This window comes from Trachurus japonicus, chromosome 24, assembly GCF_045865225.1.
Source record: "Trachurus japonicus isolate A0001 chromosome 24, Traja_1.0".
In the NCBI taxonomy this organism is placed as follows: domain Eukaryota; kingdom Metazoa; phylum Chordata; class Actinopteri; order Carangiformes; family Carangidae; genus Trachurus; species Trachurus japonicus.
Window position 1 is genome coordinate 29530820 of NC_140930.1, and position 22500 is coordinate 29553319.

Here is a 22500-nt window from a genome sequence, read left to right on the forward strand (position 1 = left end):
GTCTCAAAACATCACTGTTACTCTCACTAACTAGTTTTCACACAGTCTAAGTTACTGCATGCGGTGTTAATGTGCTGCACGTCAGCAACCAGCTTCCTGGTTACGGCAAATTTCTTGCAGATCACAACACTCGGCCCTGTGTCCTACTTGGCTGTTTATTTTGGTCCCTAACACAAATATGTGATATCCGCATTTAATTAAATTGCAATTTCTGTAACTCAGTTAAGGTGGTTGGGAATCACTGCGTTAAACTACTGTACGTGGACCAGGGTTTAATTGAGGACAGAGGCTGAAGGGGTGGAGGGGGGGATGGATGCTGATGGAAAAAACAGTCATGGGAAGGAGCAGTATGGGAAAATCTGTATGGAGCACAGTGACGACTCAGGTTTCTTCCTGGCTCATAACACGATAAACAGTAGATGCACTTTGTGGGTCTGTTCGGTCCAGGCTAAAACAGGAAGCTAAAGTAGAGCTATCTATCTAAGATAACAAGGACCAGCACCTGAACACAGGGGCAACACACTACACAAAATGTCAATCTTAACAGGCACTTGTATCTAATGTTTTCTCTAATTATTAAAACATCTTCAGTGGAAGACGTTTACTCTCCTTAAAAACAAAGCTATTATAAAATGTTTAATTGTTTTCTCCCTTTGTTTGAAGAGAAATACGATTTTCGACCTTGTTGAAATGACATTTGTTGCAGTGGATCAACTGTTCCTTAGCACAGGCACGCACTCACACATCTACAGTAAATGTACACACACACATCCACACTGTCTTTCTCATCTAGTCAATATGCCAGCAGCTCTACAGCATGAAGCTCTTGATACGGGTAAATACACACACATTGACCTCCACCTAACCAAGATCCAACTTACGTCTTCCCAAAACTCAATTAAAGAGGATGAGGATGAGGAATAAGAGTCCTGATGTAGCAGAGAGTGAAGCAAGGAAACAACCAAGAATACACAACAAAAAATAAAGATCTGGGAAAATTCATGTGAACGTAACTGATAAAAGCATGAAGAGAACACAGGTAACGCAACATGAGAACTGAAGCTTAATGACAGTAAAGATTTCAAAGCTGGTTATGATCATTGTTTACAGTCCTTTAACTGCCGTCAGGTATACTGTATGCATGGTCACATCAGTTATTTAACTCAATCAGCCTCTGCAAGGATTTGTTTCTTGAACACTTACGTCGAACTGGTCGAGCGCTGAGGTGGGGGCGTTGAGAAAAGCCAAGAAGGAATTCTGGGAATCCTGGTGCTTGACACCTAAGGACACAGAACAAGTAACACGGCCGCAGTTAAGTACATGAAATTAAAACATCAAAGAGTGACTTAAACAAAATGAGTCACAGGACTGTTTGTAAGACGTGGGGGTTGTTTCATATGACTGCAGTAACAATACGTTTTCATGTACATAGCTCACGCTTTTATTCCTCAAATGGCTGCTAATGCAAAACCTTCTCACTTATGTCCCTGATTGCGACATTTCCCTCTTTAGAGCCATAATCTTCACAGTGTGAAGTCAAACATCAGCACCAACATAACAGCTTCATCATCCCGTATGTTCTAGAAAAACTGTCTACCGTGTATGCATGTAGTGTGAGGGAAATGAACAGCAACTGAACAAGTGTCATTGAATGCATGAATTTATCATTAGTACTTCATGGGCTATTTGTTAACACTTGTGTTCCTGATGAAGTGTCGGTCTTTGTGCATTTTGGTGACAAGGAAACAGAAATATAACTTTAAATATTTACCCCTTCGTAGCCGAAGCTCCTCTGTCTCCTTTTTCAGCCGGTCGATCTCAGCCAGCAGGTCCTGGTTTTTACTCTCCACCTCCTGCATTTTGCTTTTGGATTAGACACAATAAAGCGTCAAATGTCATCCAAAGTTTTAAGGAGATTTTTGAGTGATATTACTAAAAACATATAAACATATAAAAAACATTAGAAAAAACCAGCTCTTTAACTACTGTAGGACAGTATCCATACCATTCTGTGGACATGTTGTTGGCCTTGACCTTGTTCAGCTCATCCTGGATGCTCTGCTTGGCCCTGATCTCAGCGTCCAAAGCCGACTGCAGCTCAAGACGGGCCGACATGTCCAGCTTGGCAAAACGGCGCATCTTCCACGGCATGTCCTGAAACAGAGAGGAAGAAAAGTTAGAATCCAAAGGATGAAGGAGTTGGGAGTAATGATCTTGATCAGGTACCTGCTGATGGAGCTATCACTTTGATAGCATTACACAAATCCAAAATGCAAAAAACTAATAGATCATCTTAGTAAACATGGATTCTGTTTTCCGGTTAAAGTCCATTCATAAATTCCTTTTTTCTTACTTTTCCTGTTGCGATTCAGAGAACACCTGCACATCAACAGTAACAGGGTGTTTCATTTGACTCAGCAGCTTCTACAACAGATAAAAACACAGTTTGACTCTCACCGTGGCTCTGGCTCCCAGACTGGTGCTTCTCAGTCCCTCCAGCTCCTCCGTCATCTTAGTGGCCAGAGCCTGCAGGTAGCCCCGAGCATCCTTCTCATCACTCACCCTGCAGCAAACACAAACGCATTGTTACTCTGCATGCGTAGACACTCGAAAAACTCTAAATTTCATCCATGACTGGAAACAAACGGCCTTTAAACTGAACTAAATAACTATTTTGACACTTTATCAGCACACAAACAGTTACACCATGACTTCTTCTTTAACTTGAGAGCCTTTCTACAAACATCCTTTAGCAGGAGGACACAGGAAAAACAAACACACACATTATGTAAACACTGCCTTTTCGGAAAACCTGACGTTGCTGTGTGCTCTTTGAGTGTTGTGACCCCAAAACACACTGGTCCAATGACACCATTAGCCGTGCACACACATAGACACACACAGACACAGACACAAACACACGACAGACATGTTCAGTGTTCAGTGTTCAGGTAGCTCTGGGCAGCTGACTAATCCCCGACTCTTGAGCTGAATAAACAACGTCAGTGCCAAAAGTATAAACTCATCTGATACTCGCTCACATTTTTGCTGACTTTCACCTGCACACACATTTCACACATCACTTTATACACTTCATGATAAGAACATTACAATATTCAGGGCTCTGCACTATTACATTCCCTGGTTTATTCACAGTAGTAGCGCAGCCTCTCCACCAGGGGGCAACACGGATCACTGAATTCTTTAAAAGTAAATTCCAGACATTTGTAGGTACATGTTAACTCTGTGTGTGTGTGTGTGTGTGTGTGTGTGTGTGCTATGTTTGCTATGTGAAGACTGCGGGCTTGTCCGACAGAGGGAGGCCTAGCAGCTGGCGAGGTGTCAGCTGCAATGGGAAGTGATCTGAGAGGAAGGAAGGGTCAAGAAGCTCTGAGATGTTGGAGGTATGTGAGAAATGCTGCCATTATACCGTGCAGAGGAACCTGATACACTACTACACAACATAGGAGCATGCCGTGTGTGTGTGTGTCTGTCTGTGTGCACTTTACAAGCCAGCTTATGAGTCTGTACTATTCCATCAATGAGAAAGAACAGTATGCACCTCAGCAAGCACTTACAACACTTGATGAAGCTACATAGTGTTTATGTGTGTATTTTAGAGGTGTGCCAAAAAATCAGTTCACATAAGAATCGCAATTCTCATTTAATACGATTCAGAATCGATATAAAATAAAATAACGAAACAAATCTGCTGGCTGTCGGCCTCCATTTCTTTAGAATTTAAAAGGCAGCATGTTTAATTTTGTTACTTAACCAATATGTGATATTGCTTTTACAGTATGCAACAGTTTCAACAATTTCATCTAAGCATGGATAAATGTTTAAAACTCAATAAATGATAAATAAATAAAGACACTTTAGTCATTCTGTCTTGCCAAGTAGACTGGAGTAGATCATGAGGATCCTTTGCACACTGATAGACTGAAGCAGAAAATCATTATGAATCAAATCGTTTTGACTCGAAAATCGATTTTGAATCGAAAATCGTTTTTGAATCGTATTGTAGCCCCAAAAACCAGAATCTAATCTAATCGTGAGATAGTAAAAGATTCCCACCCCTAGTGTATTTATGTATATAGTGTATTTGTATCTCACCATTGGATGATCTCTGTGATCTGTGCCTCCCAGTGAGCAACACTCTCCTTTTTGTCAGCCAGCTCCCTCATCTCATCCTCCAGCTGCTTGTTGTTGCCGCTCACCTTCTCAAACATGCTTGTCAGCTGAGGAAATAAGAACACAACACAAACATGGTTATCACAGGAGCGCCCAACCTGAAATATATGGATGGACATCACAATGGACATTTATAAAATCGAGAAGATAACAGCATTTGTTCATCACAAATTGGAGAAATTCACTTCATACTGGGAAAACTGGGTCAAATATGTCACGCCCCATAGGCCAGATTTTATTTTTACAGACCAGTGGCTGTGTGATGTACGAGAAAGATCACTCCATACTGGTACATAGTGTTTTAATTTAGTTGTTGTTGTTAGTTTTTCTTTTCATTACATGGATATAAACCAAAATATTCTTTCGGCATTTAGGGCAGACAACAAATGCAAGAGGTATGCTCACATAATGTATAGGTTGTGAATGTCTGATTCTGAATGTCAATAAAAAATAAATTACAAAAAAAGAACACACACAAACACACACGTTACATTACAGTACAAAACTGTACCACTGTTAAAGTGCAGCGTGACTACGAGTAAAGGTGACCGGCCTCTTACATGACGACTGGTTCAGTGAAAACATGTGTGAAATTAATCAGTCCATTGTTGAATGGAATCTCATGATTCAACGACCAGATCACACACACACACACACACACACACACGAGGAGGGTGATTCATGTCCAAAAGTTTTCTTGAATTCTTTGCTACGTGAGGTGTGTGAGGATGTCACCATGGTGACATCATCACATGTCTCAAACTGCCTTATTGTTTGCCTGAATACCACAATTTTCATGTTTTTAAACTGTCAGTGTCAATATGGTGATGTCATGTACAAGCCAAGACAGCAGTTTGATCATTGTTTTGTAATCCCTCCCCAGTCCTGAAGCTGGTTTGCCAACTAGTGTGTGGAGTGTCTGGATGTGTGAGAACAGTCAAGGTCACATAACAAAGGCCATTGTTGTGTTAAAGGTTCTAAGTCAGTGAAATGAAAACACAAACATGGGGCAGACTAAAGCCTGGCTGTTCCAGTTGGTTCTTTGACTCTTTGGATAAGATCCCAGCAAATGATACAAGACATCTCTCTGTATGTGATAAAATCTTAAGTTTAACAGTAGTCTAGAGTCGCCTAGGAGACCACACACACCTCACCAGAAACACAGTGCAGTTCAAAATATCACAATAATTCAATAAGATTTGAATTAGCAGGTGGTCTGGACAACAAGGCTGGTGTTGTTATCACCTTAAGAGACAATAATTGTCAGAGCACCAGTGTCACAAAAAAACAGTTATGAAATTACAGGTGTGTAGCCGAGTTCAAAATGAGGGTGTGGTCCAAAGATGGGTGTGGTCCGTCTCATGGGTGCTAAGTAGTCGTGTAATAATGCAGTAATGACTGATTACTCATGGCTGCTGCAACTGAACCGGTGTCATCACATCATAAAATGGTCTCAGATCTGAATCAACAATCTAATAAAATAATAAAACCATCAGCCTCTTGCTTTTGGAAGGTTTTCAACTGTTACTTTATGGCCTATGGATGTGCAGAGGGAGGCCCGCTGTGCTGCTGTCACCCCAGGTTAAATGAAGGCTTTCAGGTGGCGCGCAGTCGCTATTACAGCCACACAACTCAAATCAGACACTATGACTCTTAAACCTCCTTAAACTTTTTCTTAGCCTTTGGTAAAGTCCAAAATGTGTTTTATTTGTATTGCTTTGTCCTTAATTATTGATTTTTCACAAGTTTAGCTCCCCAGAAAGACCGCTCCACGCCTTGGTGGGGGCTGTGAGCGCTCACAACTGGTCCAGACCTCTCACGTACAGAGAGTCTGTTTATCCACAGGGAGGAAATACTTGAGTTTCAGGACGAAACTAAAAGCAAATCAAACGTAAAATCACTGTTCCTATCACTGTGTCGCCATGGTGACCACGGTTTTAACAAGAGGACTTTTTCTTCAGTTTTAGCTTCAGCAGCTGCTGGGGTTTCTTCATACTGTTCACTGTCCAGATGTACAAACTCAATTTTAACATCCCCTTGATGACCTCCCACATGTTTTTAACATGCTTTTTTGGCATCCAGCTTCATGTCAAATGATTCCCTCTAAATGTCTTTCACAGCTTTATGAAGACAGAACACCTCCAGCACTGACTAATGATGCTTATTTTTAACTGTATGACATGAAGCTCTGCTGTGTCAACTACTTCCTTTTTAGCGGGTGACATTTTTGTGAATCAAAAAATGCATATGAATGTAGCTCAACATGTGGCCTTATATGGCAGTTTGGAGACTTTAACTGTGTGTCACACACACCCCTACTGGAGAAAAGATAGATAAAGATGATAAGATTAATTGAGAAAAATATTTATGGAACATTTGTGTAGTACAGAGAATCAAGTGAATGCAGCTCCTAAGTAAAAGGGAACAAAACCTGAAGGTCCTACTCATTTGAATATAGGCAGTTAGGTTGTTGAAATAGTTTAAGTCGCCATGGGAGAAGTCCCTCATGTCTCCACTCAGCTTGTCTGTCTAAATTCTCTCTCCACATTCATCACCAATTTGATCCTGTCAACAGTGGAAACTCAACTTCAGAGATCTGCCTGCCTGCCCTGCTGCACTGAAAAACCCCATTATAACTCAAGAAGGAGCGCTTGATTGAGCTGCTAAGCAAACACTGCAGAAATTTAGTGCCTCTTTCATAAAATAAGACTAGTCAAACAATAATATTTTCAGACACTCCACACGTATCGAACGACTAGAACTAGAAAGATCAAATCCATCCTGAGCCCTTCATCTTTTGAAATGTAATTTTTCAGGAGGTGAAATAACAGAGCAATAAAATAAATAACTACACTGTGACACGCTCTGTCGTTCCTGTGGCACCCATGTCCGTATTCTCTCCGTTTCACCGAGACATTTTCTTTTTCATCGCTTGCAGACTTTAAAAACAACACTCTGACATTTTATTCCATATGTCAAAATGCCTTCCACTTCTAAGACATTGTTTAAATTGGGAGGCTTTTTGAACTTCCAAACGCCACTTCCAAAGTCAACAGAGCGTAATCCAGAGAGTCATTCCATCTGACTGTGTAGGAGGCTACAGGGTGTTTTTATGGGGATATTGAACAGTGATTTCTTTGGCATTGCTGAGAGGGGAGGGGGTGGAGGGAGGAATGTGATGAAAGAGTTTGGGCCGACCGAGAGGGGTTACCTGGGGTTAGGGAATTGTGTTTTTCTGCTGGTGTGCGTGTGTGTGTGTGTGTGTGTGTGTGTGTGTGTGTGTGTGTGTGTGTGTGTGTTGGAGGGATGGATATTAAACTAAAAGCTGAGAAAATAAGATGGAGAAACACCGATAGAGACCAACAAATCCTGAGAAAGAGAACCCTGATTGTGTGTTTTGTTTGTTTGATGATGTGTGAATATGAACAGATATGTTTTTACCTTATCCAGTTCAGTGGACAGCTTCTTGTTCTCCTCAGTGAGCAGGACTCTTTCCCTCTCGTACTTCTGCTTGTACTCCGTCTCAAACTCCTCCCGTTCGCTTTGGCTGAAGGAAACACATGTATGAACTGTTAAACTTGTGACTTTGCATAAATTTGACTTAATTTGCTAATTAACTGTTATTCCAACTCATAACTTTTTCAGTTTGATATGACTAACTGTTTCTCATTCATCATTTAATTCAAAGATTGTGGTTTTGGTGGAGCAGTTTCCTGAAGAGCTGGTCTGTGAACAGTCACGCTACATTAAAATACATCAAATAATCTCAGTGCAGTGGTTTTATAACGACACAAGTACAAACATACAATACAATACAATCAAATATCCTCCTGCCTTTGTTCTTGTGTGGGCTTCGGGGTCTACACATTTCTTACAAAAGCTAAATCTAAAGGCTTGGTGCTAAGACCGGGTACACATGATTCAGCCCAAACACATTAATGCAGTTAGAATCTGATACAGCAGCGTGTTTGAAATGAATTAGAAAGTAGTGAGAATAACATGTCAGTAACACCAGACAGGAAGGTTAGGACAGCGGCTACGAAAACAAAGCTCTGAAGCTTTCAGCTCAAAAATAAGATTTTATTAAAATTTGATTAAACCGGCGGTTCTCGGAGCGGGATCAGGTGCCCTGAGTACCTACCAGGGGGTCTGCAACAGAAAAATAAGTTTGTTTCTTTTCTTTTTAATATCTGAGTTGGCACATTTTGACCGAATGTTTTACGGTTTGCCAATTCGACCAGTTTTGCCCTCATTTTTACTACTCTGTAATTCAATAAAGTGAACTCACATGAAGCATTCATATGAAACAGCACAATGGCTCGCTTTCAACAAGTTACTATGTTGTTTCAATTCAGAAATATATCCTCAACTCAGCCTGATAACTCTGTAAATAGTTTAGATTCTGCACAGCACTGGTCCAGACACTCCTCGGCTTTTAACCTCTGAATGGTTCAGGAATGTAACGACTGATGTAAACATGACACAGAATGAGACAGTGAGTTACTGAGCCACATCCTCAGTCATACTGGTCAGGTAGGGGTCGCTAACTTCTGTCTGCTTATCACCTTTTTGTTTTCTTAAACTTTCTATCTGTTATAAGTTCTTAAAACTGTCCTGTGAGCTATAATGGATGAGAAAGGCCTCATCTATCAAGATGATGTGGACACTGTTGTCTGCTTTGGGGCAAAATGTATAAGGTTGTCATTCTGACAAGCTTTGCATCATTTTGTCGATCATTTATTGACAGACATTTCAGACACACCCATTGTTGTCTTTTTTCAACATCACCTCTATCAACTACTTCATAAAGATGAACATCATATTGTAGATTTCATCTTTATAATTTAACTTTTTCTATTTATGTATTTGGATGAATTAACATGGATCTCCTGCTGAAGAGCTTCATGTTATCTAAAAAAAGGAGTCAACTCTAGTGGGGTTAAGAATAACAGAATTTTCAAATTGTAGGGGAGAGCTAATTAACTATTCAAAAACTTCACAGTTACTACACATTTATACCAAACATGGGATTAAGCTATTTTCAATGCAACTATAATTACCTCATGGAATCATCACTGAAAAAGAAAATAATACAATGATGATTCAGACTTTAGATTTATGAGAAAGCTTATCAGCAACTAGGCTAATCACATCAAATGATAGTTAAAGTCAGTGGAATAAGGAAAGCTCATGAAATACCTCTCGCGGCGAGTCTTGTCCAGCTTGTCCTTAAGCATGAGGATTTCTTTCTGCAGGGCGAGCTGCTGGCCCTCGGCGTCCCTCAGCTCCTTGCGCAGGGCCTTCAGCTCGGTGCTGTGCTGAGCCTCCCTGCGAGCCAGCTCCTCCTCGTACAGGAGCGTCTTCTTCTCCAGGTCTCCCCGCAGGCGCCCCACCTCCTGGGTCTGGTCGGCTGAGGCCGGGGTGGCCGAGGGGCCGGCCTGCTTCAGCTGGGATGTGGAGGTAAGTAGAGTTGATGAGTACAAGAAGATGAGGATGAGTTTCTCCTGTTGCAGCGTGAGCATCGGCCAGGTGAGACACAGTCATCATCACCTTGGTTTTGAGTGGTGAGTGGTACACGTTGGTTGAATGTGTTAGTGTGTTCAACAGCGGCAGATACATAAGGAAGCAGCAACTGTTCAGTCAAACCATTAAAGGAGAATTTTTGACCCCTAAATCGTTGTCCTGATGGTCACCCAGTGTTGGGGGGAGCAAAAAAGTGACTAAAATTGATGCAGGCAAACCGGAGTTACACCATGGCGAAACGGCGCTAGGGATAGCAACAACGCTAACCTATGGGGGCAATTCTTTCAACCACAACAAACACTCAAATATCTATGGTACATGACTGGAATCCTTACGAGACACCACTGAACTCATATAGTATACAGTATAAACAGTATAAACTTTGTGTTTTTGCATGTAATCACTCACACACACCTCAGATAGCCTAACTCTGAAACATCCTGGAAAGACATTACTATCCGATCGCAGAGCGCCTGCTCTCCCCGCCACAGAAACGAACATTTTTTCCTTGTTGTGATGATTTCTTTACAAAAATAAACGATCAGAGATATTTTGGACATTACCACTGCACTGCTCAATCTTTTATTTTTGTAAAGAAATCATCAGGTGAGTCTGAGGTGAGTGACTACATGCAAAAACACAAAGTTTATACTGTTTATACTGCACAGTACACTATATGAGTTCAGTGGTGTCTCGTAAGGATTCCAGTCATGTACCATAGATATTTGATATTTAGTTGCGTTTTTTGATCCCCCCAACACTGGGTGACCATCAGGACAAGGATTTAGGGATCAAAAATGACCGGAATTCTCCTATAAGTATGTAAATGATATGTGTGACACAACACACCCAGAGAACTAGATCCATGAGAAGCACCCAGACGGTGTGGACAGAGACTTTGTGCAGGGACAGGTTAATGCTCAGCTGTGTGTGTTTGCAAACTTACCTTAAGCCCTTCCAGCTCCTCCTCCAGCTGTCGGCTGTACTGTTCGTTACGCTCTCTCAGCTTCCTCTCTTTCTGAGCCTCTCCTGCCTGCTCCTCGGCCTGCGCCTCCATCTGGGGGTGGACATACACACACTCAAGTGACTGGATGAAGTCAAGTTCATTTTACACAGATTTGTCCTTGTGTACCCGTAGCAACCCACCAAGAGCAGAAGTAGTCATCTTTTTTATATTAACAAGACAAGAACAAGTTATAGAAACATCCTCAAAAACATTCAAACCACATGCAACAACAAATATGTAGTATAATATCATACATACTTTGGAAAATAGCTACAACATTGTTTCTAAGCTACTCTATACAACTAGAGGTGATACAGGTAGGATTCACAGGCACTACTAGAAATATGAATGGTGCACCAACCAGTGAGTGGAGACAAAGGAGGGTGTGCTATCAACCACAGGGAGACTACTCTACCTCTTTCTTGACCCTCTCGGCCTTTCGCACCTCAAGCCGGAGAGCCTCTACCTTCTGAGTCTGGCTCTCTATCTCCTCCTCTTTGTCCCGCAGCTGGCGAGCCAGACGCTGCTTCACCGACCTGTTCACACACAATTTCAGAGTTCAGAGTCAATTTTACATGTCAGTTGAAAAAATATGAGCATTTCTACAGAAAAAAACATGTTCCTAGACAAGGAATATACTAAGTACAGTGGTCATTTTGTGAAGAAACTAGGATGTGAGTGAACACAGAGGTTTTTACCTGAGGTCTGTGAGTCTCTCATTGAGCTCTGAAAATTCCTGCATGGCCAGTTTCCTCTGACTGTGAGCTTCCTTCAGCTCTTTCGACTGAGACTTCATCTTCTCACTGGCCTCCGCCAGGTCCTGACCACAACGGGGACAGAGTAGGTAAGACTCCCACAGTTACGTACAAGCACAGTCTTTATTTACAACATCAATGTGTGAACATTTTCTGGCATTGTTGTTCCTCGAGCCCAAATTTGCATTTAGCTGCTGTAGATAATTATTGCTGTAAGGATGGCACTGGGATCCAGCTGGGCACAGTATCAAATTCATGTGAACAAAACGCCAGTCCACACACAGACAAATGAAATGCTAGTTCTACCTTGTGCATATCATCTCTCTCCTGTGTTACGGTCTTCATCTGTTTCTCCAGAGTTTTAATATATTTAGATGAGTCCTCCAGGTCTCTGCGTGTAGAAGTCACATCCTCCAGCTGCTTCTCCAGTTGTCCTGAGTCTGACACGCAAAACCAAACACATACAGTTTATTATATTTGACTGGTTCCATTGTGATCACTGACAGATATCCTAAACAGCCTTCAGTGGTTTTCAGATCTGGTTGTACAGGTAGCCTTCTGTGCTGAATATTTCTGAGCTCAACTAAATATGATCAAAGGTTTCCTGACCAGCGATCTGCTTCTTGAGGATGTCAATCTCGCTCTTCAGACTCCTGATCTCCACCTCCTTGTTAGCGCTGACGGGCCCTTCTCCTGATGGATGCTGCAGCGCCTGCACCGCCTGAGTCGACTCTGCAAGAGGTCAGGAAAAAGGCATCTGTTATGCTTTTTTTTTCTTCTTTTTTTTCCTATTTAAAAGCCAAACATAGGCGTGAGGAGGAAATACCTCTGTATGTGTGCAAGCTTTGGTATGCAGAGCTAACAATTAACGTATTAACGTGTGCGCCGTCTCTCTCGGCGTGGCCGTGCACATGTTTGTGATTTGACACATGCTGACAAACAGATGGGGCCTTTGTTCGGACCGACCTTGCAGTTTGCGGCTCAGCTCGAGCTTCTCCTGCTCCAGGCGGCGGATTCTCCTCTCGTAGGCCTCGGTGGCCAGGCTGTCTTCCAGGCTGCGCTGGACGTCCAGGTCCACCTGGTTCTGACCCGCCTTGCCCGTCTCCCCTCCCAGCTGTCGCAGGCAACCCCGGTCAGACAGGTAACTAGAGGAGGAGAGCGAGAGCAGAGACAGATAATGAGGGAGATGTGGGAGGCACAGGGAACAATGTCGGTATCGGCAAAGAAGTGGCGGTGAGGATTCATCATGCAGGAAGACAGAAACATTTATTGAGCTGACAAATAGTGGTGTTGAAAGGAAATTCAATATTTGCGTATTTAGTCAGCAAGGAGTGAAAGAGGCGAGAAGGAAACAGCAGCGGGGGAGCGGAAACAGGAAAGAGAAGTGGACGACAAAGTGAGGAGTTGAGGGATGGGAGGATGTTGAGTCATGGAAGAAGGAGGTGGAGGGGGAGGGGTGGAGAAAGAGCGACAGTGACATAAGGGAAGATGTGAGACAGAAAGAGACAGGGAGACATGGGGTGAAGGGGGGGGGGGGGCATTATCACTGAGCCATGAGGAGATAAAACAGTAACTGGCTGCTTTCTCACGGGCAACGCTTTAGTGTGAAAATCTACAGCGAGTCATGAACATCACCTTATTAGGGAGGGAGGCTCATTTAAAACTGCTAGGCTTCTTTAGATGGAGTGATAAGGATGTTATGTAGTGACTCGGCTAGACTGGGAGATCTGTCTGATCTACAAGACCCACAACATCTACAAACCAGATAATGACAAGCTGCTACACCTTTCTCAACTCACATCAGTCTATGGATCTGTTTATACGACCCTTCGGTAGCACTTACCATTTACTTGTGTAGGTGAATCCCACAAAGGGCAGGTGGTGGCCAGAGAAGGCAGTGTGAGAGGGAGGGGGCATGGTCTCCTGAAAAAGAATTGAAAGGGGGTCTTAATCTTTTAAAGAGAAACCACGCAAGTCTGGTTGCTTTTCCTTTGTTTTGCTAACCCTCCACCTGGCCATGTGCATTTGTTTACAATGAAGCCGGCGAAAAATCAATACATAGAGCGTGGATAAGTTACATAACATATGTTGTTACAATGTGTGTATTTGTGTAGTCTTAACTGTCATAAACAAAAGATTACGGGTTACGGAGCGCGTTTGTGTTAAAAGGGTTTTCCATGGAGTTTTTCCTCAGTGGATGTGAGGGCCTTTGAGACAATACAAATAAAATTGCCTTGCCTTGCCCTGCATAGCGACAGGGAAAATCTTGCTTAGTTGAGGCTTCAAATCACATCTGATTATATTTCATAAGATAAGATAAAGATGAAGACTGACAACACCCCTTACCGAGTTCTTCAGACAGTCATCATCCACATCGAAGTTGGAGGTGTCTGTAGGACTGCTGACCTCTGGGATATATGGGGCCTCACATGTGCGGATGTTGTCCCAGTCAATGCCTGGACACAAAAGAGCTCACAAGTTAGACTGAACCTGTTCAGCGATACACTGTGGAACATGATTATTGCTTAATCATAGTGTATTTTCTATATTTTTTATGTTAGTATTAAGTGTATTTGTTTGAGAAATCAAATGAATAAGGAAAACAAAATAAGATCTAAAATGTAAAGCACGTTAGCAGTTGCTGGTAAGAACTGATATATGCTGATAAGCATGGCATAAATAACTGCCAGAAAAGATACCGATAGAGAAGACCAAAGACCTGTCACTTGACTCAAGCATTTGGGAAACAGAACATTCAAAGCACAGATGACAGTGTGACGGTAGATTCAGCCTGTACCAGCGAAGAAGGGGTGCTGCTTGAAGTCTTCGATGCCGTTCTGGCCCAGCCGGTGCTCTCGACTACAAATGAGCCGGCGAACCAGGTCCTTTGCGTCCTCTGACACGTCTGATATCTGCTGTGGGAACTGGAATCGCTCCTGTGCAAATGAAGAGACGTGAGATTATTCATTCTAACATTTCAACTGATCTCAGATTTCTGAATGGAACTCTGCTGTAGTGCATCTGTGAGTGCTCCAATAACAAGATCATAATGTGTAACAGCTCCACACACACATGCAACCATTGTACTTATTTCATTATATTTTCTCTTTTGTCCTTACATCATCTTCACAGTGCAGCTCGTTATGACCTTTATGTATTAGCTCACCTTGTGGTTCATGATCTTCCCATAGGTTTCCACCAAGGACTCCGCATAGAAAGGAGTCTCGCCGTACAGCATTTCATACATGCAGACGCCCAGGGACCACCAGTCACACTCAGGCCCGTACTTGCCCTTCCCGTCCTCCATGGCCTGGAGGATTTCTGGGGAGATGTAGTCCGGAGTCCCCACAGCCACAGAGGACTGGACCTAACGAGGGGACGAAAGCGCACGTGAGTAACTGATGCCAAAAAGCTCACATACAGACAAACAAGCACAGACCTGAGGTTTTACAGTTCAGTGTTCATATAACAGCAATAAGAGTGAGGATGATGATGAGTTACAGACTGGAGTCTTGGAAGCATGCAAGATAAATACAACCACTCCAGCAACAGCAAACAACCAAACCAAGAGCATATTGAACTTTCAGACCCCCGCTACGAGACGAACGCCCTGCCAGTTTGTTTTGGTTTTTTTTCCCTCAGTTTCGCCATATTTCAAGCACAATTGTGAGAATGCAAATTCAATGCAGGAATCCTGAATAAAAATCACAGTGGTAAATCTGAGCATTTCAAAATGTTAAAATATGAATTTTCAAAAGGCTACGCTATGATTAAGTGCCAGACGTTCCACAGTGGAAGAGAAAAAGCAGATGCTGGAGTTTGGATCCATCACATGATGGTATCAGCTGTCTTTATTATTCAGGAGGTTCGCTCTAACACAGATGAAACACCAAAGAAATTCACTCGTCTCATCACTCAAAGCTTTAATCTGGATGCCTTGGTCTACGACAAAGTTCCAAGGAGTGTCCAACTACCGCTGAATTTATTTTTTCTGAAGGTCTTATAACCTCATCACTATATCAACAGTGGAAGAACAGACTCAGGCTCCCCTGCTTTGATCGTCTATTTCGTCCTCTCACTTTCCTTTTATATTAAACCTGTGGGGAGAGGGGCTTTTATTTGCTAGGAGAATTGTCTGAATCATAAACTGCAGGCACAGCCAAGCAGCTGAACCACACACTCCTCCTGGGAGACCCCTGGGGGTTGACAAAGAGGTCAGTAAAGCTCTGGTATGTTTGCTTTGGCCGGAGGAGGAGGCATCAGCAGCAGTGTGGTTTAAAAAAAAAAAAAAAAAAAAAAACCTACCGTCCCGTCCTCCATGAGTTTGAGGCAGGAGCCGAAGTCGGCTAGGCGGATGTGGCCGTTCATGTCCAGCAGAAGGTTGTCGGGCTTAATGTCCCTGAAAAAAAGCAGAGGGAAAAGACGAGGTGAAAAGACGAAACCGAGCAAGTGAACGTTCAGAGAGGAGTGAGGAAGACGAAGAAAACAAGACATACACCGCCAAACAAAGCAATACCTACAGGACATCCAAAACACACACACACACACACACACACACACACAAGCACACAAGCCTGATCTCACATTACGGTGCAACTCCCCATCAATTATCATCACATCAGACTACATAACGCAGGGAAATTTAACTGTCTTAACTTGCTTGTAAGGTCAGTGAGTAATAATTGAGATATTATTTGTGATTCAATTAAGTGTAATTTCCCCTCTCTTCATTCATCAGCAGCATGACAACTCCAAATTGACCAAAAGAATGAACGCTGGAAATAGCTAGAACGGTGTTGTGGGAATTAGCTGTGCAGACAGAACGTGTGTGTGTGTGTGTGTGTGTGTGGAGGACACAGATTCAAAGCACACACACACAAACATGCACTGTGTTTGAGGAAATATGCAGTGCACAAACACACTCCCACTCGCAAAAAAAAAAGCCCTGTGTCCTAAACAGACACACTCCCCTGTTCCCTTTGCCTGCTGGGGGGGGGCTACTGACAACACATTCTTTTACAGATGTGGTCACGGTGGCCACTGTAGACTCTTCTTGTCAACCTGCATCTGTTCTGCATTACTACTGCTGATGATGTGTTTATAATATAGATCCACACACCGTGGCTTGATTCCAGTTCTCTGGATTAATTTCTAGACAGAGCGAGAGCTTTCTGTCTGGCGGCTGCAGCAGCTGGAACACCTCATCGCACGCTTTCACTGTTAAAGGTTTTTAGAGTGGGACGGGATCATCAGCTTGGCCCCGGAGGACAGGAGGACAGGAGGACAGGAGGACAGGAGGACAGGAGGACTGCAGACCAACAGCAGCAGCATTTAGATGAGCGGCCACAGAGGCTGCCAATAAGAGTTATTTTCCTCGTTAATTATTCACTCGGTTTATAAAATGTCAAGAAAAAATTCATGCTGACCACAATTTCCTAAATGTCCAAATCCGGATTAACGACATTATCATTGAAGCTCCGGTGTTAGGTTCATCCTGTGTTTTAACACTTCAAGATAGATTTGTCTAGAGAATTGGCTGTGTGCAAGTTTTGCTTCTTTTATTTGTTAGTTGATGAAACATCCATCTATTTCCTGCAAGTTACCAACCTCAGTTTTTACATACTATTAGGAATTCATGCCGCAAGGAATCATGTGCAGGAGAATTTGCTGCATGTTAAACAGGTGGTCAGTGACAGCTGCTTTCTGTTGGGCTGCTGGTGCTACCGTCTTACATGACAGTGTACAGCAGTGGTTCCCAACCTTTTTTGGCTCGCGACCCCTTTTCTGTCAATCAAGATGCCCCACCTCGAAAATTTTTATATGCTGCATTTTATTTGAACTCTTTATATTCGAGAAAGTGAAAGTATAGATACAATTGTTTAAGATTGTGTGTGTGGTGTTTTTAATCATAATTTTAAAAAGAATAATATTTAGTTAAAGGGACAACGAGGAGGGGCGGTGTTTAGCTCAGTTGGTAGAGCACCCGCCCCATGTGTTGAGGCTATAGGCTAACCCTAACCCTAACTCCTTGTTGTCCCTTTAAAAAAATATTTTAAATCAGTATATATATATATTTTTTTTTTAAATCAATTACTAGACATTTCAGGTGACCCCATTTGAATTCCAGGCGATCCCACGTGGAGTTGAAAAACACTGGTGTACGTATAGTAGTGCTAACGAAGACCCTGTGCCTGGCCTCTGGTGAGAGACTCTGGTTAGAATTCACTTCAGAATAATTGTGAAAACACATTAAAATGGCCCCAGTAATCACTGGCCTGAATCGGTACCAAACAGAGACGTTAGTGTATCCCACCGTCGTCGTGGCTAAATATATCCTCTGTCCTTGTCTGACCATTCCCACTCATTTCCCCTGAGGGCAGACCCCCGTCCAGCCCTGTGTCTGAGGCCCCTTATCAACACATTGAGCTGCCACACGCCTCAATACACATGCTATGGAGGGCACATAGAAACTCTTTGGGGTAGCGTGAAAAACACACACACAGTACATGCATCAAAACACAATGGTTAAGGACATGATGTGCAGCTCACAAGTCAGCTAAACAGACACAAGCAATGCACACACAAACACACACTTGATGTAACAGGTTCCAGGACGGAGCTGGTGCTATTTCTGTCCAGTGATGTGAGCATGGCTCCGCTTAAAATAATAAACCTGATGTTCGACACAAGCACACACCCCCACGCTCACAGTGCATGAGAACACAACACTAATACCGATACCAATACCGATAAGAGGAGGAAAACAGCAACATGGCCTCAAAGCTCAACAACAACACATTAATAAATTGCCTCTGTAGCCTTTAGCTCACTTGTTAGCCCTTTACTGCATGTCATTCCCCCTCTCTGCCTCCCCATTTCCTGTCTTTCTCTCCACTGTGCTATCAATTAAAGGCAATAGAAAGCCCAAAAAATATACTTAAGGTGCATTGTGTAAGAATTACTCCCATCTAGCGTTGCCTTTTCACAGACGCCACCTCGACCTGAGCCGACAGCTCCGGTGTCTCCGCTGAGTTTCCGTGGTTTCCCCCCGTCACGCTGCCACTGAACATAAAAACATGGCGACACCACATGGCAGCCAGCACCGAGCTTACCCGCTCCATGTAGATATGAATGATATGAACAGCAAATTCAGAGCTGAAAGGAACACTTCAGTTTGTTGATGGGGGGGGATTACTGGGTAATGAAAAACATACTTTTGAACCAAATTATCAATTTTCGTGAATAGATAACAGAAGAAGTTACACAATGTCCCTTTAAGCGAGATTCTATGTCTGGTGAAGTTACAGCGAGGCCAGATGTAAATTCCAGCGCATCCTTATGGACAGTAATCAATGTGATATCGCTGCAGCGCAAAACAATCCATTTTTTCCAGATGGGAAAACTTGAGGAATAGAAGTTAATCAATTAAAGCTCATGAAATTCACACATTCCACTTAATGTATTCCTTAAATTCTTTCTAAGTTCTAAGACTATTTAGATTATTGCCCAGGCTTTAGAGATTTGTGGGAGTGAACAGACATGAACTGGCTTTTGAAGATGGCTTTGATATTTAGGTCTTCAGCCAGAAATCTCTTCAAAGCCACATGTGAAGCCCCCTGTCATTTTCCAGTAGTGTTAATAGCCCTATCTCATAGGGCAGGAGCAGGGGGGTGGGCCAGCTATCTCCCTGCTTCAGAGACACCACTAAATCACCAACCTATAAAACCTCGGATTTAAGTAACATGTGCACATATGTGACTTCTATAGACACATAAAGGTTGGGCTCTGAAACACATACTGTATATAAATTGACACTTACTTATACCAAATCACTGTTTGCATCGTGGGTTACTTAGAAGTCTTTTTAAAGGGCTTCGCTGCGTCCTGATGAGTTCCAGATTGGACATCACTCTCCAAAGTGGATGGTGTATATAGTATTTTGGATGGAAACCACGTACTGTACCAAAGTGCATACCTTCACGCAAACCAATGTGGAGTAACATGAACTTGGCAGGCGCAAAACACACATAAACAACTGACATGATGTATACTCAGAGGTCAGACTATCAGAGAGGAGCATAAAACCCAGCGATGGGGAAATGAAGATTGCTCTGATAAAAGTTTAATGTCTCTAAAAGGACATTTATCTTGGACAATAATACACTGTTCTGTTCTGAACCTTCACCTTCAGCTCCAACAACTCAAACCCTAAAAGACATAATGCAAGGCTGGAGCGAGAGGACACAAACTTGGGCACAATCGCTGGAAAAAATCTGTGGCTTTTGGCTTTGTAATTGTCAAATGTTATAAACAGAACTTGTGGAACATTTTTAACCTTTAGAGGAAATGTCAATTCTGTTTCACTACATGGAAATAACAGCTTGGATGGCAGATCAGATCTGTAGCATGAAGGCAAAAAAACCTCCAATCACTTCTACATCAAGCCGCAAATGTTTAAGTCGGGTACACAAACAACTACAGATGACGACACCTCTTATAGCTGCAGGATAGATAAAAGTATAGATAGAAATTTTAAAGGGACATTGTGTAACTTCTCTTGTTATCTATTCACAAAAATTGATTATTTTGTTCAAAAGCATGTTTTTCATTAATCAGTAATCCCCCCCATCAACAAACTGAAGTGTTCCTTTCAGCTCTGAATTTGTCGTTCATATCATTCATATCTACATGGAGTGGGTAAGCTCGGTGCTGGATGCCATGTGGTGTCTCCATGTTTTTACGTTCAGTGGCAGCGTGACGGGAGGAAACCACGGAAACTCAGCGGAGACACCGGAGCTGTCGGCTCAGGTCGAGGTGGCGTCTGTGAAAAGTCACCGTGGTAACGCAGTGAGGAGGAATGGAGCGTTACACTGATGCTGCATTCACCTGCAGTCGGGCAGACGGCCGTCAGTAACAAACCAGATGTCATTTTAGTCACAGAAGTGGAGAGAAAGCCGGTAAAACGTGGGTCAGGTAAACAATACGACATCGCCATGACAACGTGTATTCTTTTGCCTCATGCTGACGGACCACTTGTTTATGCCGTTACGTGCAGCGGCTGTCGTCCGTCTGCCGTCTGCCCAATTTCACGAGAATGCAGCATGAAAAATACGACTGAGTTGCTTGAGATATACAACCGCAACGCTAGATGGGAGTAATTCCTACACAATGTACCTTTAAGTAAAAATGAACATGTTCACCTTCCACAGCAGTAATGCCACATTTTTCATCCTCTTCAATACATTTGAGTCAACTTGAGAGTAATGTGTGATCACTTGTGTAGCAGTCTATGAGCACAAGGGGTGTGTGACCTCTGCACACATAATCTGGATCACCTTGGCACAAAGTGTTGACTTCACAAATTATGAATGACAACCATAACTTGGACAAGACTGGGAGCACGTGAATCTGTAGATTTAGAGGTGTGTGTGCCTCATTTGCTGGAAGGCCTTAATCTGCTCTAGAGACTTCTGGCCTGCCAAAGAGCAGACAGCATGAGTTGACCCTTGCCTTGTCTTATGTGTGTGTGTGGCAGACAAACAGCACAGTGGGGGCTGCTACCGATAAACCATTTAGTTCACAGCAAAGCCCCCGTCTCCCCACTGCAGCAACAGCATCTCTATCCCGTCCTGCGTCACAACACCTCCCTGACCCCGCTACCTGGTGATGGAGGGTGGGGGGGGGTCACGACAGACTCCAGCTAATGCTGCGGGAGGCTGACAGCACAACAACTGACTCACATTTGGCCTTGGAAGAGGAAGGGTGCTGTTGCTAGGCTAATGCTAGGCTAGGCTAGCTGGCGTGGCTAATTGGGCTACTGTGTCACAGGGCTCCTGTGGTCTTAAGAAGCAGCAGCAGAGACCAGAATAGAGGGAGGTAATCTCCTCTAAGACCGCAGCATCCATCTGTGAGGGCCATCTGGATGCCACCTCACAATACACACACACACACACACACACAATGTGTTCTGCAGCAACACTGGAAACTGCATGTCCACATGGCTCAAGCCAGGCATTTGTTAACTCACAGTCTGAACTGAAGAGCTGCTTTGACTTCTGGTATCACATGATCCTGACACACACTCACAGACACAGCCATTCAAACACATACACACACACACACACACACACACACACACACACACACACACACACACACACACACACACACACACACACACACACACACACACACAGCTGCTACCTCCTTATCACAGTCTCTTATCACAGAGCCGCAACAATTAATCAATTAATTGAACAATAACTGATTATTAAATTAATCATCAACTATTCTGATAAATGAATAATCAGTTTGAGGAGTTTTTTTTTTTAAGTCAAAATTATCTAATTTCAGCTTCTTAAATGTGAATATTTCTGGTTTCTTTGTTCCTTTATGACAATAAACTGAGTCTCTCTTTGGTTTGTGGACGAAACAAGACATTTGGGGACGTCATCTTGTGGTTTGGGAAACACTGATTGACATTTTTTAAGAACTAATCGATTAATCATTTACATAATCAACAGATTAATCGATAGTGAAAATAATCGTTAGTTGCAGCCCTAGTCTCTATGATTCAATGTTTCCATGGCGTGCACATTTCAGTCTAATCAGGGAATACCTCTAACATCCCAGAGTGAAACAGTGTGAATGGGGCTCACAATGATGGTTAGTGTGTGTCTGTGTGTGTGAGAGGGAGCCCTGTTGTTGCTTAGATCACTGGGCTGTGAAGAGACACATGCCCCTAATCAATAATAAAACACACAAAGGCTGCAATCAATTGGGAAACACACCGACTCTCTCACACACACACACGCAGACAACTACACAACACTCACAGGAGATGCTAAATGCCACACCCCAACATAACATCTTATTTATTTCATTGTGTGATTGTGATCTTATCTCTCTTCCTCTCTCCAGAATCACAACACAACACAACACAACACACACTCGCACACTTCTGTCCCTCTGTACCAACCCCCATCTCACACAGTGTGTGTCTCTCTCACACACACACACACA

General features: G+C 42.9%; 1 protein-coding gene across 11 annotated transcripts in view; it reads right to left on the reverse strand.

The window, feature by feature from the left end:
* cdc42bpab (CDC42 binding protein kinase alpha (DMPK-like) b) overlaps positions 1 to 22500 on the reverse strand; it is a 90745-nt gene that overhangs the window by 19969 nt on the left and 48276 nt on the right. For 8 of the 11 annotated variants that reach the window (XM_085770786.1, XM_085770788.1, XM_085770780.1 and 5 more), the window contains exons 6-23: positions 15784 to 15877; positions 14645 to 14845; positions 14276 to 14414; positions 13825 to 13934; positions 13322 to 13401; positions 12445 to 12623; positions 12088 to 12210; positions 11785 to 11918; positions 11422 to 11543; positions 11139 to 11259; positions 10664 to 10774; positions 9394 to 9641; positions 7636 to 7741; positions 4117 to 4241; positions 2458 to 2563; positions 2006 to 2154; positions 1772 to 1863; positions 1204 to 1280 (exon numbers count right to left, since the gene is read on the reverse strand). In XM_085770786.1, the coding sequence (XP_085626912.1) occupies positions 1204 to 1280; positions 1772 to 1863; positions 2006 to 2154; positions 2458 to 2563; positions 4117 to 4241; positions 7636 to 7741; positions 9394 to 9641; positions 10664 to 10774; positions 11139 to 11259; positions 11422 to 11543; positions 11785 to 11918; positions 12088 to 12210; positions 12445 to 12623; positions 13322 to 13401; positions 13825 to 13934; positions 14276 to 14414; positions 14645 to 14845; positions 15784 to 15877 (2317 nt within the window). Of the gene's footprint in view, positions 1 to 881; positions 930 to 1203; positions 1281 to 1771; positions 1864 to 2005; positions 2155 to 2457; positions 2564 to 4116; positions 4242 to 7635; positions 7742 to 9393; positions 9642 to 10663; positions 10775 to 11138; positions 11260 to 11421; positions 11544 to 11784; positions 11919 to 12087; positions 12211 to 12444; positions 12624 to 13321; positions 13402 to 13824; positions 13935 to 14275; positions 14415 to 14644; positions 14846 to 15783; positions 15878 to 22500 lie in introns of all 11 variants that reach the window. The other 3 variants (XM_085770779.1, XM_085770783.1, XM_085770778.1) reach the window with 1 other exon arrangement.